The sequence below is a fragment of the Bison bison genome, unplaced genomic scaffold (genome assembly GCF_000754665.1).
Source record: "Bison bison bison isolate TAMUID 2011002044 unplaced genomic scaffold, Bison_UMD1.0 scf7180017864244, whole genome shotgun sequence".
NCBI classification, from domain to species: domain Eukaryota; kingdom Metazoa; phylum Chordata; class Mammalia; order Artiodactyla; family Bovidae; genus Bison; species Bison bison.
In genome coordinates, this window is record NW_011494816.1 from 2,035,993 (window position 1) to 2,052,940 (window position 16,948).

Consider the following 16,948-nt stretch of genomic DNA (forward strand, 5'->3'; position numbering starts at 1 on the left):
GCGTTGAGCTTTGGTGATAACAAGAACACATGCTGCTTAGTGAGCACCTCCTCTTTGACCTACAAGTGTCAGTGACACTCACCCGTTGGGCACCCAGCTCCCGCTGTGGCCATGCATGTTGTCAGATAAGTGCCAGGATCTTAGATTGTCAACTCCAAGAGGCAGGAGTGTGTGTCTAGCCCACCATGTTTCCCGCACCCGGAATCGTGTCTCGTATGTTGTAAGTGTTCTGTGTTTGTATGAAGATAAACAGTTACCCACTGGAGCTCAGCATCTGCATCTGAGAACTGGGGATTTTATTACAGACCCTGCTGGTGATTATGGGAATCAACAGGGGTCCCCAGTGCCTGGTACAGCAGAGGTTCGGGTCGTATTGCTCAAGGGGCTCTGTGCCACGGGAACCCCAGTGACTGCCCTGTACCCGCACCTTCTACAGGCTGTCCCCACTCACTTTGTCTGCTTCTGTCTCTCTCTGCATAGTGAATGGGAGCTACGGCCACTGCACTCCAGGCTCGGAGAAGAGTCTGCTGGATCTGGACCTTGCCGAGGGCCCTGGCCCCACCTGCCGCCAGGGCCTGTTCCTCCCTGCAGGAAGCCCGCCACCCCGGGGCCACCCCCTTGCCTGCGAGAGGCTGCTGCATTTCCCCCACCCCAGCAGGTACGTGCTCCAGCCCCACGCATCAGCTGCCTTCTGTAGACGGTCCCTAGGCCTAGGTCCCTAGGGTTTCCTAGGTCTTACCTGGCTCATGGACACACAGGGAAACTGAGGCATGGGAGGGCTGGAGACCAGCTGGAGCCCGTGAGGCATGTGGACAGCTGCCTGGTCCAGGCTCCACACCTCGCCACTGCACCGCCTCATGAGACGCAGGAATGCTCTTACTGAGGTGGTTTTCCCCATTGCAGAAGCTGAGCTGACTGTTAACCATTTCAGAAGAATAAGATTCAGAGGATGATAGAGAAGTTGGGCAGGGAAACCCCAGCTCAGGGTTCATGCACACTGTAGTGTCCAACCCTGGACTGTTCCTAGAGCGGAGAGGAGTTCCTCCATCTAGACGTCTCCTGCCCCAGGAAGCCACTGCCCCATAGAACTCTGCCAGGTAACCATCATTCAGTGCTGGCACGTTCCCAGTGATGTGCACCTCTGAACAGATATTCCATCAGATTGCATATTGGACTGAACTCTGCCTCCTGAGACTTCTCCAAGGGTCCCAACCGCGTTGCTATGCCCTCTAGTTTGCTGACAGGCAGAGACTAACCCCAGACAGGCCTCTGCACCCACCCACTCAGCCCCATGGCCCTCATCCACTGCCTGGGGCTGCTCTCCTGGGGCCTGTCTCACTGATCAGAAAGTCTAAAACTGGCCCACTTGCCTGTTTATAGCTGGTTCCTTCACCAATCATTTATCAAGCCCCAGTTCTGTCCCAGGCATCATGGTTCATGCTGGGGGTGGGGGTGCCTTGGTGAAGGAAGTAAAGGTCTCCCCAACAGAGTTTACTCTTCAGTGAGAGCTCCATGATGGGAGAGAGTCCTAGTTAGCAGGGGGCTTATTTTTCCCACATGGAACTATTTTCTTTGAGACTATAGGCTCTCTGTGGCTTTCTTTGATATCAGTGAGACTTCTAATTTACATGAATGTATTAATCTGCTTGTGTAACTCAGTGAGGCTATGGACCATGTGTGCAGAGCCACTCAAGATGGATGGGTAATAGTGAAGAGTTCTGACACAGCGTGATCCACTGGAGGAGGGAATGGCAAACCACTCCAGTATTCTTGCTGCGAGAACCCCATGAACAGTATGAAAAGGCAAAAGATACGACATGAGAAGATGAGCCACCCCCACCCACCTCAGGTCACAAGTTCTCCAACATGCTACTGGGGAAGAGTGGAGGGCAATTAATGATAGCTCCAGAAAGAATGAAGCGGCTGGGCCACAGTGGAAATGCTGCTCAGCGGGGGATGTGTCTAGTAGTGAAAGTGAAGTCTGATGCTGTAAGAACAATACTGTGCAGGAAACTGGAATGTTACATCCATGAATCACGGTAAACTGAACGGAGCCAAGCAGGAGGTGGCAGGAGTGAACACTGGTATCTTGGGATTCAGTGAACTAAAATGGATGACAATGGACAAATTTAATTCAGATGACCATTACATCTACTACTGTGGGTAAGAATTCCTTAGAAGAAGTGGAGTACCCCTCCTAGACAACAAAAGAGTCCAAAATGCAGTACTTGGGTGCAATCTCAAAAATGACAGAATGATCTTGTTTTGTTTCCAAGGCAAACCATTCGACATCACAGTAATACAAGTCCATGCCCCAATCACTAATGCCGAAAAAGCTGAAGTTGACTGGCCCTGTGAAGACCTACAAGACCTTCTAGAACTGACACCAAGAAAAGATAACCTTTTCATTGTAGGGTATTAGAATGCAAAAGTAGGAAGTCAAGAGATGCTTGTGGTAACAGGCAAGTTTGACCTTGGAATAAAAAACAACACAGGCAAAGGCTAACAGAGTTTTGTCAAGAGAACACACTGGTCATAGCAAACACTTTCTTCCAACAACACGTGAGAGAGCTCTGCACGTGGACATCACCAGATGGTGAACACTGAAATTAGACTGATTATATTCTTTGCAGCTGAAGATGGAGAAGCTCTATACAGTCTGCACAAGACCTGGAACTGACTGTGGCTCGGATCATGAGCTCCTTATCACAAAATGCAGGCTTAAATAAAAGAAAGTAGGGAAAACACTGTACTACTCAGGTATGACCTAAATCATATCCCTTATGATTATACAGTGGAGATGATGGATAGATTTGAAGGATTAGTCTGGTAGACAGGGTGCCGGAAGAACTATGGACGGAGGTCTATAACATTGCACAGGAGGCAGTGGCCAGAACCATCCCAAAGAAAAAGAAAAGCAAGAGGGCAGAGTGGTTGTTTGAGAGGCTTTACAAATAGCTGAGAAAAGAAGAGAAGTAAAGGCAAGGGAGAAAAAGAAAGATATATTCAATATTCAACTAAATACAGAGTCCAGAGAATAGCAGGGAGAGATAAGAAAGCCTTCTTAACTGAACAATGCAAAGAAACAGAAGAAAACAATAGAATGGGTAAGACTAGAGAGCTCTTCAAGAAAATTGGAGATACCAAGGAAACATTTCATGCAAAGATGGGCACAAGAAAAGGACAGAAACAGTAAGGATGTAATAGAAGTAGAAGAGGTTAAGAAGAGGTGGCAAGAATACACAGAAAAACTGTACAAAAAAAGGTCTTAATGACCCAGATAACCACGATGACGTGGTCACTCACCTATAGCCAGACATCCTGGAGTGTGAAGTCAAGTAGGCCTTAGGAAGCATTACTACGAACAAAGCTAGTGGAGGTGATGAAATTCCAGTTGAGTTATTTAAAACTCTAAGGGATGATCCTGTTAAAGTGCTTCAGTCAATATGCCAGCAAATTTGGAAAACTCAGCAGTGGTCACAGGATAAAGCAAAGGTCAGTTCTCATTCCAACCCCAAAGAAAGGCAATGCCCAAGAACGTTTGAACTACCACACAGTTGCATTCATTTCACATGCTAGCAAGATAATGCTCAAAATCCTTCAAGCTAGGCTTTAGCAGTACATGAACCGAGAAATTCCAGATGTACAAGCTGGGTTTAGAAAAGGCACAAGAACCAGAGATCAAATTGCCAACATTTGTTGGATCATAGAGGAAACAAGGGAATTCTAGAAAAACATCCACTTCTGTTTTGTTGACTATGCGAAAGCCTTTAACTGTGTGGATCACAACAAACTGTGGAAAATTCTTAGAGAAGGGAATACCATAAAGCCTTACCTGTCTCCTGAGAAACCTGTATACAGGTCAAGAAGCAACAGTTAGAATTGGACATAGAACAACAGACTAGTTCAAAGTTGAGAAAGAAGTACAGCAAGGCTGTGTATTGTCATCCTGCTTGTTTAAGCACAAACTGGAATCAAGATTACTGTGAGAAATATCAACAACCTCAGATATGCAGATGACAGTACCCAAATGTCAGAAAGTGAAGAGGAACTAAAGAGCCTCTTGATGAAAGTGACAGAGAGTGGAAAAGCTGATTTAAAGCTCAACATTCATAAAACTAAGGTCATGGCATCGAGTCCTATCACTTCATGGCAAATAGATGGGAAAAAGTGGAAGTAGTGACAGATTTTATTTTCTTGGGTTTCAAAATCACTGCAGACAGTGACTGCAGCCATGAAATTAGAAGACACTTGCTCCTTGGAAGGAAAGCTATGATAAACCTAGACAGCGTATTAAAAAGCAGAGACATCACTTTGCTCACAAAGGTCCATATTGTCAAAGCTATGGTTTTTCCAGTAGTTAGGTACAGATGTGAGAGTTGGACCATAAAGATGGCTGAGCGCTGAAGAACCGATGCTTTTGAACTGTGGTTCTGGTGAAGACTCATGAGAGTCCATTGGACTGCAAGGGAATCAAATCAGTCAATTCTAAAGGAAATCAGTCCTGAATATTCATTGGAAGGACTGATGCTGAAGCTGAAGCTCCAGTATTTCCCACCCAATGAGAAGAGCTGACTCATTGGAAAAGACCTTGATGCTGGCAAAGGTTGAAGGCAAGAGGAGACACAGGCAACAGGATGAAATGGTTGGATGGCATCGCTGACTCAATGGACATGTGTTTGAGCAAACTCTGGGGGATGGTGAGGGATAGCGAAGCCTGGTGTGCTGCAGGTCATGGGGTTACAAAGGGTTGAACATGAACGGAACAACAACAACAGTTAATCTGCTCGGGCTGCCATAACAAAGCCCTTCAGATTGGGTGGCTCAAAGAACAGACATTTATTTCCTCAGTTCTGGAGGTCCAGGATCAAGGTGTCTGCAGGTTTGGTCTCTGCTGAGGCCTCTCTCCTGGGCTCGCAGATGGCCACCTTTTTACTCCCTTGTGTCCTCAGGGGGTCTTTTCTTGGTGTGTGCACCTCTGGTGTCTTGTCTTATTCTTAGAAGGACTCCAGTCCTATTGGATCAGGGCCTTGCCCTATTTCCACATTTAACCTTAATTATCTCCCTGAAGGCCCTACCTCCAAATCCAGTCTCACTGGGGGTTAGGACTTCAAATTATGAATTTTAAAGGGATGCATTTAAGTACATGACGAGGAGTAAGCAAGCATCTTTTAGACTTTGATCTGTGCATTGTTTGGCGACAGTCAAATGCATTTATCTGCTTGATTGTTCACTGAGGCTCCCCTGGCAGCATCTAGTTTGCTCAGTGAAATTCCTTCTATCTTATGGAGGAAGCTATGCTAGTCAAAGCTTAGGAAGTAGAAAAATTTTTTTTTTTTTTTGTAGAGATGATCAGAAACATCATTTGTTATTTTGGATGTCATTTGTCAGAGCACAGCAGAGTCTGTACCCAGGACCCTATACCAGCATCAGTCTGAGTCGCCACCGCTTCTGCTGCTGTTCTGGCTCTTCCAAACTTCCTCATTTTCCTGAAGAAAAAGAGCCCCCAGCCCCCATCCCACACCCAGTTGGATCCTGTGCCTTCTCCCTCCCACTGGATTGCCTTGTGTCTTGGGGTCTCTCTGTTCATGCTACTCCCTCTGATTCAAACAGATCAGATTCAAATTCCTGCTCTCACTGCCTGCCTCTGAGGGCTGGGCACATTGCTTCATTCCTAAGTCAAATAGATGGTAGTGTCTCCCTTGAAGAATTTGGCCATGCCTTCAGCAGATACGTGCATCGTTGTATCGTTGGGATTCATGAGATGGCCCCTGGGAAAGCGGCTGGAGTTGTTCCTTCTTTCTAGGGCCCTGTGCTCACAGTTTCTAGAGATTGCGATGGGAATTGCCTGGGGTGACAGGGCTCAGCAGCAGAGCAGGGTCAGAACCACTGCCTAGCCTCATAGGGACAACGAGGGCAAGGAGAGGGGCTGCCTTAGCTGGCATTCAGAGCCAGGAGACCCTGGGGCCTGAGCTGACCCTTCCCTGCCTGATGCCATTCAAGGTTTTGCTGTTGATTATTCAGGTAACTCGCTTCCCTAGTTGCTCAGTGGTAAAGAATCTACCTGCAGTACAGGAGATGTGGGTTCAATCCCTGGGTTGGGACGATCCCCTGGAGGAGGGCATGGCAAGCCACTCCACTATTCTTGCCTGGAGAATCCCATGGACAGAGGAGCCTGGTGGGCCATAGTCCATGGGGTCACAAAAGATTCAGGCATGACTTAGCGACTGAACAACAAATTCGGGTAACTCAGTCACAGAACAACACAGCTCTTCTCTTCTCCTAGTGTTGGTTGCTTTAACCTGGCTTTGTTATTTTTAAATTTACTTATTTTTAATTGGAGGGTAGTTGTTTTACAAAGCTGTGTTGGTTTCTGCCATACATCAACATGAATCAGCCATAGGCATACATTTGTCCACTCCCTCTTGAACCTCTCTTCCACCTCCCACCCCATCCCACCCTTCTAGGCTGTCACAGAGCACCAGGTTGGGCTCCCTGCATCACACAGCAAATTCCCACTGGCATCTATTTTACACACAGTCTGTTTTTAAAGCGATTGCTCCAAACAGATGCTCATCTGGCTGCCCTTCCCCACCCATGCCCACCTCCGCCAGACCCAGGATCATGACCATGCAAAGAGCACTATTTTTTTTAAGCTCCACAAAGTCATAACTTCAGATAAGATCTTTAAGCTGCTCAGAGCTTTCTGCTGGCAATAGTGAGCCCAGAGTCCCTAGCCCTGTAGATTGGGGGTATGTGTTTGCTCCCTCTGATTCCACTTGGTGACCATGCTCTGGACAGCAGAGTTCCTGAGAGGGAAGAGAGGCCTCTGGTGAGTGAGGCAGAGACTTGTTCAAGTGTAATTGAGAACCGAACAGAAGCGCCCCTTCCCCAGCCTCCCATCCAGGGAGCACTTCAGGTTGGGTTCTGCACATGCAAAGGCTACACCCTGGGAGGGACGGGGAGCCTGGGCTCCGGTCCATGCCTGTCTCTGGTTTGCTGCTTGTGGCTTCTGTGAGCGCTCCGCGCTCTTGGTAGCAGTGGTGTTGGAGCCAGTGGTCTCTGAGGGCTCCAGGCTCTGACTTTCCTTCTCTCCTGTCCTGTCTCTGCTCCTCCACCTCAAGGCTGGAGCTGAGGATGCCAGAGCTCCAGGGACCCCAAGAGGGAGGGGATGGGCTGCCGGGCCATGTTGGGAAGCAGACGGACAGGTGATGACCCCACCACCCCGGGCTCCAAAGGAGCCCCAGGAAGATGGCAGTAATAATGGCAGCGCTGGTGGTACCCCTCACCATGCTGCCCTCCCAGAGGGCTGTCACAGCACCTGTCTCCTCCCTTGATCCTGGCAGCCACCCTCCAAGGTAGGGAGGGTTAGTCCTCATCTCACAGGTGAGGAAACTGAGGCTTGGCTGGGGAAAGGTACAAGGGCGTGTGGGGTCAGGCTTTGGGCACGTCAGTAGGCCTCTTAATCTGCCCAGCCAGCTGCTGGGGCTTCTCTGGCCCTGAGTCCAGTGTCACTTTGCTGGGGTCTCCCCCTCTCAGAATTATCTGATGACCGGCAGGCCCTGACACCTCTTTCTGCATGGGCTTGTCCTGCATTTGGGAGAGGCCCTCTCTAGGAAGGTGTGTACTACCTGTGTGATGATGGCAGCGTCTTGACCAGCCGGGCCCTGCCCATCATCATCCTCACCCTCAGGAGAGCCATTCAACGTCAGGGTGCAGGGAGAGGTCCAGAGCATCTTGCCAAGGTCTGCACAGCGAGGTGTGGCTGAGCCTGGCCCCAGGTCTCAACCTGAGACCTGAGGGTTGGGTGTTCCCTAGTGGTCCTGTGGCTAAGACTCCATGCTCCCAAAATGCAGGAGACCCAGGTTCGATCCCTGGTCAGGAAATTAGATCCTGCGTGCCGCCATGAAGACAGAAGATCCTGCGTGCTGCTATTAAGACTCAGTGCTGCCAAATAAATAAATAAATATCTATATATATATTTTTTAAAGAGATAGAGACCTGAGGGTTAAGAGAAGTTAACCTAGATTTTCCCACTGTCCCACGTGGCCTGCCTTCCCATGGCTTCTCCCCAGAGTGGCATTTCGTGCACTCACTGGCTTGACATTCTGGAACATTCGCCCCGAAGAAAGTTTTCTTCGGTTTTTCCTGGGATGACTCCTCACTGTGACTGTGATTCAAACCCCTACCCACTGATGTTCACAGTGGAAAAAAACAGATTGCTTGGGGCAAAACATCACATTTTTAGAAGTTAAGAATGATTACAAGAATTAAGAGATATTTAAGGGACAAGTAAGCAGAATTTAAAACAGACTGGACCTGGTGTCTCTCCGTGAACCATTCTCAGCCTTCTTCCTCCAGAACTCACTAGAAGGTCACAGGCAGGGGGACAGGGCAGACCCAGGGAGGCCTCAGAGGCAGGACAGATGGTGCTTGGTCTGGAGAGGGTGGTCTGGATATAATAAAAGGACAAAACGTGCGCCTTACTGGCATCTTCCCCCACACAGTCATGTTTTCAGACCTCCTGCCTCTCTTGAACATCTCCCCAGCCCCCTCCGCTTTTTCTCTCTCCCCTTCTTGCTCCATGCTCTTTCCTGCTCACTGGACCACCAGGCCTCATCTCTCTGCTGCCAGTGTCAGCCTTCCTCCCCTGCTCTGGGCTTCTCCACTCCCTCCGCCCTCAGGCTCCCGCTGTCCCCCGCCCAGCCCTCCCCACTGTGGAGTGCCCACCCTCTCATGACCCCTCTGCACTGTCTTCCAGGTCCCCCAGGCCCCAGGCCACCTATGTGAATGGTGGCCTCCCAGCCACACAGCACATCAAGCAGGAATCCCTGCCTGACTACCGGGCCATGACGGAAGCTCGCGCACCCCCATCCGCCCACTGCCGGGCCCCGCCGGCCACAGGCCTGCACACAGACCTGGACCTCCTGGGCCGAGGCCTTGCCAACCCCGCACCTTCCTGCTACCTTCTGGGCAGTGAACCCAGCTCGGGCCTGGGACCCCCACCTGAGGCCCACCTCCCGGAGGGGGGCCTGAAGCGCTGCTGCCTCTTGGGGCTGCCCCCCACCTCCTCGGTCTCTGTCTCACCCTGCGCCGCCTCCGACATCACTTCCATCATCCGCTCCTCCCAGACAGCCCTGGTTACCTGTGTCAACGGACTCCGGAGCCCCCCTATGCCGGGAGACACGGGGGGCCCTCCCAAGCGGGCCCGGCCCAGCTCTGCGTCCACCGAGAGCCACGAGGGCACTTTGCGGCTTGAAGCGTGCCGGAAGGCCGGCTTCCTGAAGCAGGAGCCCGCGGACGAGTTCTCAGAGCTCTTCGGACCTCACCAGCAGGGCCTGCCGCCCCCCTACCCCCTGTCTCAGCTGCCGCCTGGCCCGGGCCTTGGGGGTCTGGGGCTGGGCCTGGCGGGCAGGGGGTTGGCTGGGCGGCAGGCGTGCCGTTGGGTGGACTGCTGTGCAGCCTACGAGCAGCAGGAGGAGCTGGTGCGGCACATCGAGAAGAGCCACATAGACCAGCGCAAGGGCGAAGACTTCACCTGCTTCTGGGCAGGCTGCGTGCGTCGCTACAAGCCCTTCAACGCCCGCTACAAGCTGCTCATCCACATGAGGGTGCACTCGGGTGAGAAGCCCAACAAATGCATGGTGAGTTCCCACGGCCTCCGGGTTTGCCCCCACAGTGCTGCACTTAGCTCACTGCCCTGGCAGAGCTCTGCCTGGGGGCCTCCCCTGGCGTCTGGCCAGGGTCCCCTTGCTTGAAGAGGGAAGGACCAGTACTATGGATGTGGCCACCAGTCACAATGGTCAGTGCCCCATTCACTGGGGACCTTGGTGGAGGGCCCCTCGAACTTGCCAGGTACCCTCTTCTCTACTGTCTACGGTCTGGTGTCACACACGCTGTTCAGGTGGTGACACCTGTGATCTGGGGTCAGAGCAGCTCAGCCGGCCTTTCTTACACACAAATGCTCGTGTCCCGTCTGCTGATGACCAGGTGAGTCATGGGGAATGTGCTCGCCCCTGGCTCTGGCTCTTCACTAGGGGTCACAGGCTTGATTTTGTCCACAGAGCACTGGGTCCCTACAGGCATCAGGCTTGAGAGCTGTGGGTGCCCAGGGCAGGCTTTGGGGTGAGACCTTTGGTTAGCAGATAAGGCCCTGGATAGCACCTGCAGCGTTCTGGCTGAGGTGGAGACTAAGGTTTCCAGGGACATGCCTATGCTTGCACACACACATGTGCACACTCACACACACACATACATGCGTGCACGCACACACACACACATTAACTGTAGGCATTGAGGCCTCCAGCCCTTCTGACTGGTCATTTTCACGTGCTGCTCTCACTGTGGTGGAAATCTGTATCAGGAATGTTGTCTTAGTCTCTGATATCTTTAGCCAAGCCACCCCCAAGGTCCCGCCAGCTCATCAGGACAGGTGCCTGCCTGGGAGTGGAAGGGCCGATGGAGGTACCAAGTCCCAGCTCTGTCTTCCCAACTGCTGGGGCTTGGGAAAGGCAGAGGAAGGAAGCCGTGTGCCTGGTCTGTAGGGCCAGTGTCATAGCCAAAGTTGAGTTCTTCCAACACTCGTATGCACTCACTGTCTCTGGGCCCTCGCCTGCCTCATGGAGAACTCAGTCTGGGAAGGGGTGCAGCTGGGGGAGAGGTGGACCTCTCTCTGTTCTTGCTCAAAGTGCTGGGCAGCACTGCAGGGCCAGGGAGGGGGCGAGAAGCATCGGCAACCAGCAGCATAAAGTCCATCTTCCTGGGACCAGCTGTTGGCCCTTGGGGCCCATTTGCTTGTGACCTGGGCACCCACTGGACCAGCTTATATAACTTCAAGGAGGCTATGTCTTGAGGATGAGAAAGAATTCACTCTGTAGACAAGTGAGGGGCAGGGGACAGCCTCTGCCAAATAATGTGGGGTGGTTGGCATGCTGGGGTCATGGGGAGTGGCTGGAATGAGCAGGCTGAGAAGTGGACTGTATTGTGTGTCTTTGGGCTGAGAGTGTGCTGGAGGGAGAGCTGGTGGCCAGGCTGATTCCTGGTGATGCCCCTGTTCATCTGGGGTGTTGTGACACGTGACTTGTAAGAGGGCATGCCCCTGTCTGGAAGGAGTTGTCCAGAGGGCATCACAAGGCGGGGTCCTGGGCCGCACACAGTCCCCGTCTCTCTCGGAGATCCTGAAGTTGACAGCCACTGAGCTGCAGTTCTCCTTCACATCTTCTGTCTGGGGGTGACCTCACTGGTACCTGCAAGGCCCTTGTGGAGGCAGCCTGACCTGAACCCTGGCATGGAGCTTTTCTTGGGCTCCCATGTAGAGTTGATGGGAGGGAGGTGAGTGACAGGAGTCACTCACAGACTCTGAGATGGAGTCTGTATCCACCCAGGGAGGAGAAACCTAAATGGGCTTCATGGGGCAGGTGATGTTCAAGCCATGTCTATATTTACCTGGGGTTGCCAAGGGCTTTTGCAGATGAAGAAGTGGAAGTTCAGTAGGGCCCAGCGGGCCTTCCACCTGCTGCTGTGAGAACACTTCATCTTACCTCTTAGGGGTTTAGGATTATGGTAGTAAGACCTGCAAGCCCAGCCCCTGAGTGCTGACTGTGTGCAGGGGCTATTCTAAGCCTGTGGTCTCATGCTCCCTGTGGTCCTCACAACAACATTATGGGGCAGATACTATTTTTCCCCATTTTAAACATGAGGCAACTGAGGCTCAGAGAGATTGTATAATTTGCCCCAGGTCCCACAGTTAGAGACAAACCATAATGACAACAATAATAGAGGCTAATAATCTTGCTAGTAATACTAATAACAATGATGAAGATAACTTGCCCCCTTCTGGCTCCGCTGGTAAAGAATCCACCTACAATGAGGGAGACCTGGGTTCGATCCCTGGGTTGGGAAGATCCCCTGGAGAAGGGAAAGGCTACCCACTCCAGTCTGCCCTCTGATGCCCTTTCGCAACACCTACCATCTTACTTGGGTTTCTCTTACCTTGGATGTGGGGTATCTCTTTACGGCTGCTCCAGCAAAGTGCAGCCGCTGCTCCTTACCTTGGACGAGGGGTATCTCCTCACGGCTGCCCCTCCTGACCTTGAACGTGGAGTAGCTCCTCTTGGCCCTCCTGCGCATTGGAAAAGACTCTGATGCTGGGAGGGATTAGGGGCAGGAGGAGAAGGGGATGACAGAGGATGAGATGGCTGGATGGCATCACCCACTCGATGGACATGAGTTTGAGTGAACTCCGGGAGTTGGTGATGGACAGGGAGGCCTGGCGTGCTGCAATTCATGGGGTCGCAAAGAGTCGGACATGACTGAGCGACTGAACCGAACTGAACCCACTCCAGTATTCAGGCCTGGAGAATTCCATGGACTGCAGTGCATGGAGTCAAAGAGTTGGACACCACTGTGACTTTCACTTCACTTTCAAGGTTACACAGCTAGTAACCTTGGGAGTGGAAGTTGAACTCTCATCTTTCTAAACTGTGATGCTCCTGTTTGTGTGCATCTTCCCCTGTTAAACTGATTGTTCTCTGGGGTCCTGGGGCCAGCCCTGCCGGGTGCCATCCTCTGAAGATGGTAGCAGAATCTCTGAGGTCTACTGTGTGTGCTGTGGGCGTGCTGCCTCTTCCAGAGAGACCGGTGCAGTAGGTAACCCAGGGGAAGGGGCGGGCGCTAGTCCGCACCCAGATAAATAAAATCTCCCTTCCCTGTAAAATTATTAATTTCTCATGACAGGCCTCTGCTACCATGTGCTGTAATAGACAAAGGAATTTTGGACGCAGAGCCTCCAGAGAACAGGAAATAGATGAGACACTTTGATTGAAGAGTAAATGGCCCACTAAAATAGCAGTTAATCCTTTTATTATCTTTCCAGCAGCCGTTTGCACAGTTCTTTCATGAGGTAAGCCTTCCCCGCCCAGTCCAACTGTAACACTCCCGTGCTCGTCCTTGCAGCTGGTTCACATTTATCCTGCGGAGCCTCTGCTCCCACACCAGGTGGGCCTGGAGGAGCCCTCTGCCTAGGCCGTTCGTCCTCAGGCCCGGCCAGGGACCAGGACTCGCCTCGCTGTGCACCCTCCTTCCACGGGCGCACCCCCCCCTCCCCCTGCCCTCTCCGCGGCCCATCCGCGCTGTCCAGAGGAAGCGCCCTAATCTCTTTGCAATATCCTGTTATGTTTCTTATGTTGTCGGAGTGTCTTAGCCTTATTAAATTTGGGGTTTCATCTGCGTTACGATAGCAAGGTTACGTCCAACCCAAATACTGACGCGACGCCTCCGAGACGTTAACTTTGAAAAGATTAATTTCTTGCTTTCTTAGATTGGCTCTCCCAGACAGTTGGAATTCTGATTGTCTGAGACTGCAGAAATTAGCAGACTATGAGTTTGCTTTTTTCCACGTTGAGAAAAAGACAGGCAGAAGTGAAGGAGGAGAATCTCTCATAACCTTAGGTTTTGATGACAATTCCTGACTTTTGTGAAGAGCTTGACCAAAGCTGTGAGCACGGCATGGACGGTGTGAAAGGCAGGTGAAAGCACAAATCTAGAGTCACACTGACCTGGGGCCCTGCCGCTTACCGGCTGTGTGACCTCAGGCAGGTGACTTAACCTCTCTGAATTGTCCTCCTCGTCCTTGGTCGCTCAGTCGTGTCTGACTTTTTGTGGCCCCATGGGTCTGCAGCCTTCCAGGGTCCTCTGTCCATGGAATTTTCCAGGCAAGAGTACTAGAGTGGGGTGCCATGCCTTCCTCCAGGGGATCTTCCCAGTGCAGGGATTGGACCTCTGTCTGCTGCACCGGCAGGCAGGTTTTTAACTACCAGTGCCACCTGGGAAGCCCTCCAGTCTCTGAATCGTACTCAGTTGTAAAATGGAGTGATAATATTACCTACCTTTTAGGGCTGTTGCTATTAGGATTGAAAGAGATAACATAGGGAAGTGCTTGCTGCTGCTGCTGCTAAGTCGCTTCAGTCGTGTCCGACTCTGTGCAACCCCATAGATGGCAGCCTACCAGGCTCCTCGTCCCTGGGATTCTCCAGGCAAGAGTACTGGAGTGGGGTGCCATTGCCTTCTCCAGGGAAGTGCTTAGTTAATTCTTAGCTTCCTCGGGCATACTCTTCACACTGATCATCTGAAGAGATTCATACAGTAGCCCTAGGAATTAGGACGGGGTCGTTGATGGCTATTTTACCAATGAGGAACCTGAGACTCAAAAGAGCCAGGCAGGAGTGGAGCCCGGCCTGGAGGTTGGCTGAACACTGCAGCCTCCACTGTTGTGGGGTGGGCAGGAGTGTCACACGTGCTGATGGCCTTGTGGGCAGGTGTCTGCCAGGGACGCACGGCCTCTGCTCCGTGCCAGATGGCTATTCAGGGTGACTGGAGTTAGAACGGGGAGCCGGGGCAGGGCCACAGGGAGGAGGTGCTGGTCCCTGCTCTCCCAGTCCTGATGCACGGCTGAAGCCTCAGGTCTGGACTTACATCCTGCCTGGGTTCCTCTGGCAGCTGCAGCTGCACTGACCATTGGTCCCTTGCCCTCTCCAGACGGTCCTAAATGTTGTCGGACTGGGACCAGGGATATACATGAGACAGAGGCTTGACTGGGGGTCTGGGATCATATCTCATAGGAAGTCCTGAGGAAGGAGAGACCTAGCTTATTCTGAGACAAGCTATGTCCAGCTATGGATTACCTTGCCCTAGCTAAGGTAATGTCAGTTCGAAGACTCAATGTATCTGCTCTGTATCACCTGGTGCAGCTGCCTGGACCATTCCATAGGCTGCCACCTTTGCCCAGACTCTCCCTTCAGCAGAGTAGAATCCTCAGTGCTGCTCATATCACAGCGTGTGGGGTCCCGAGCATCTGTCCCCGCCCCCCAATGTCCTGAGACCAGCTCAGTGAGGGGCCACATTCCTGGCCAGCTGACAGCCCTGACTCATCTCAGCATCTCCGGCTCATCCCAGGGAATTATCCAGGAGTTTGAAATGACTGAGCAGGCAGCTTTACCAGTCCATCCTCATCATGTAGGAAGAGGGCATGGGGAAGACAGGCCCTGAGAGAGTGGGGATCCAGGATCGCACAGCAGATGGGGCAACTTCAGTGGGCAGGGGGCTTCCTGGTGCGACTGGTCACCAAAAGTTGGAAAAGTGACCTTCCAATGAAGGAAGAATTCACCCCCTGAAGCACTTGCTTTGCCGGAGGGACACCTCTCCTGTGTGCCAGGAGTCAGGGGTCTAGAGATGAAGGTGATGCGACACTTCTAGCGCCAGGGAAAGAATTCTGCCCTTTAATCCTGTGGTCTTAACTACTGGACGAGGGAGGGTGGGAGAAGAGCCAGGAGCTGCAGTTTTCAGCCTGGCTGCTTGTCGGAGTCGGTCAAGACAGGATAGGAACATTATTGAAATACTCACTGGGTAATTTTCAGTACTTAGGGCTTCCATACATGTGTGGTCTCAGCCCTCAGAACATTCCTGGAGACTGGAATTATCCCCATTTTACAAATGGGGAAAGGCTAGTCCAGTTCATGCCCAAGTTCAGGTCTCAGGTGTATCATGGGGTCATTTTGAACCCAAGTCTCAACCTGACTCCAGAGGCTGTGCACTAGCCATGACCCCGAGCCATTTCCCAAGCAGAGAATTGTCATCTGTTTACACATGTTGGGAAAACATCCAGATCTGAAACTCACTCAGCAAGCTGATACCGAGTGCTTCCCATGTGCCAGGCCCTCGTGGGCAGTGGGTTTACAGAAGAGAATCAGAGTCAACCTGGCCCCGTGGAGCCCTGATGGAGCAGGGAAGCAGGTAGGCACCTGTGTTTAACTAGTTTTCCCAAGCCACTGGCGCATCATCTTAAGAGCCTGTAGGTCCCTGCCCTGCCGACGTGATGGGTCTTTTGTTCTGTATTAGAGAACACTCATGGGATGAAGAATAAGACCATTTCACCATGTTAAAAATCATTGTCACCTGAAAACAGTCTCCCTTTCTGGAGGCTGTGCTTTCTGGCGAGATTAAAAGACTGTAAAATTGAGCATGGTTTAATAACCTTTGCCCTGGAGGAGCCTGCTGTACATGAGTCCATAGAGGCCAAGCTGGTCCAGCCAGGTCTGGTCACCAAACCCACCCACTTTGGAAATGGGCCTGAGCCTTGCCTCGTTCTGATGGTGGGGAGCGAGAGGGTCTGGGTAGGAAAACCTTCTGAGCAAATGCAGTCCTTAAGTTAGCACTGTGCGCTTGTTAAGGACCGTTACTGAGGTCCGTCCTCTGGGCCTTGGCTTTTGCTGATACCTCCGTATGGGGTACTTTTTCCAGCCTGTGCGTGTGTGACTAAGTTACTTCAGTCATGTCCGACTCTTTGCCACCTTGTGGACTGTAGCCCGCTAGGCTTCTCTGTTCTTGGGAGTCTCTAGGCAAGAATACTGGAGTGGGTTGCCATGCCCTCCTTCAGGGGATCATCCCAACCCAGGGATCTAACTCATATCTCTTATGTCTCCTGCATTGGCAGGCAGTTTCTTTACCACTAGTGCCACCTAGGAAGCCCAGCAAACTCCTAACCATCCTGCAAAACCCAGTCCAGTGTCCTCTCCTCAGCTCCCCCTCTCTGTGCCTCCTGTTCTCCCACCATGTGTTCCCCCATTTATAACAGTGCTCCTGGTGTGAATGTCTTGGAGACCACATGCTGTTTGGCACCTGGCCTGGCCTTGGAGGCAGAGATGCTGAGCCTGTTCCCAAGGCTTTGCTGGGGTGGTCATCTGACCTCTGTGCTCCGAAGCTGTGTGAAGTTGCCTGGACACTGTCCTCCAGAGCAGTTTCCTATAAAGTTGCAAGATTGGAGGGACCTTAAAGATGGTCACAGCCACCCCTTATCTGATGCTTGAAATTTCCCTGTAGGAAAGCCTTAATTTTAAACCTGGCCAGCCTGTGATTGTGTGCAATTAACTTGACTCTTGTGAGCCTGTTTTCT

General features: G+C 51.8%; 1 protein-coding gene across 1 annotated transcript in view; it reads left to right on the forward strand.

Moving 5' to 3' along the window:
• GLIS1 (GLIS family zinc finger 1) overlaps positions 1–16,948 on the forward strand; it is a 261,914-nt gene that overhangs the window by 161,590 nt on the left and 83,376 nt on the right. Inside the window, exons 2-3 of the mRNA XM_010847198.1 lie at positions 481–658; positions 8,762–9,644. Coding sequence (XP_010845500.1) covers positions 8,850–9,644 — 795 coding nt within the window. The 5' untranslated portion in view covers positions 481–658; positions 8,762–8,849. The remainder of the gene's footprint in view (positions 1–480; positions 659–8,761; positions 9,645–16,948) is intronic.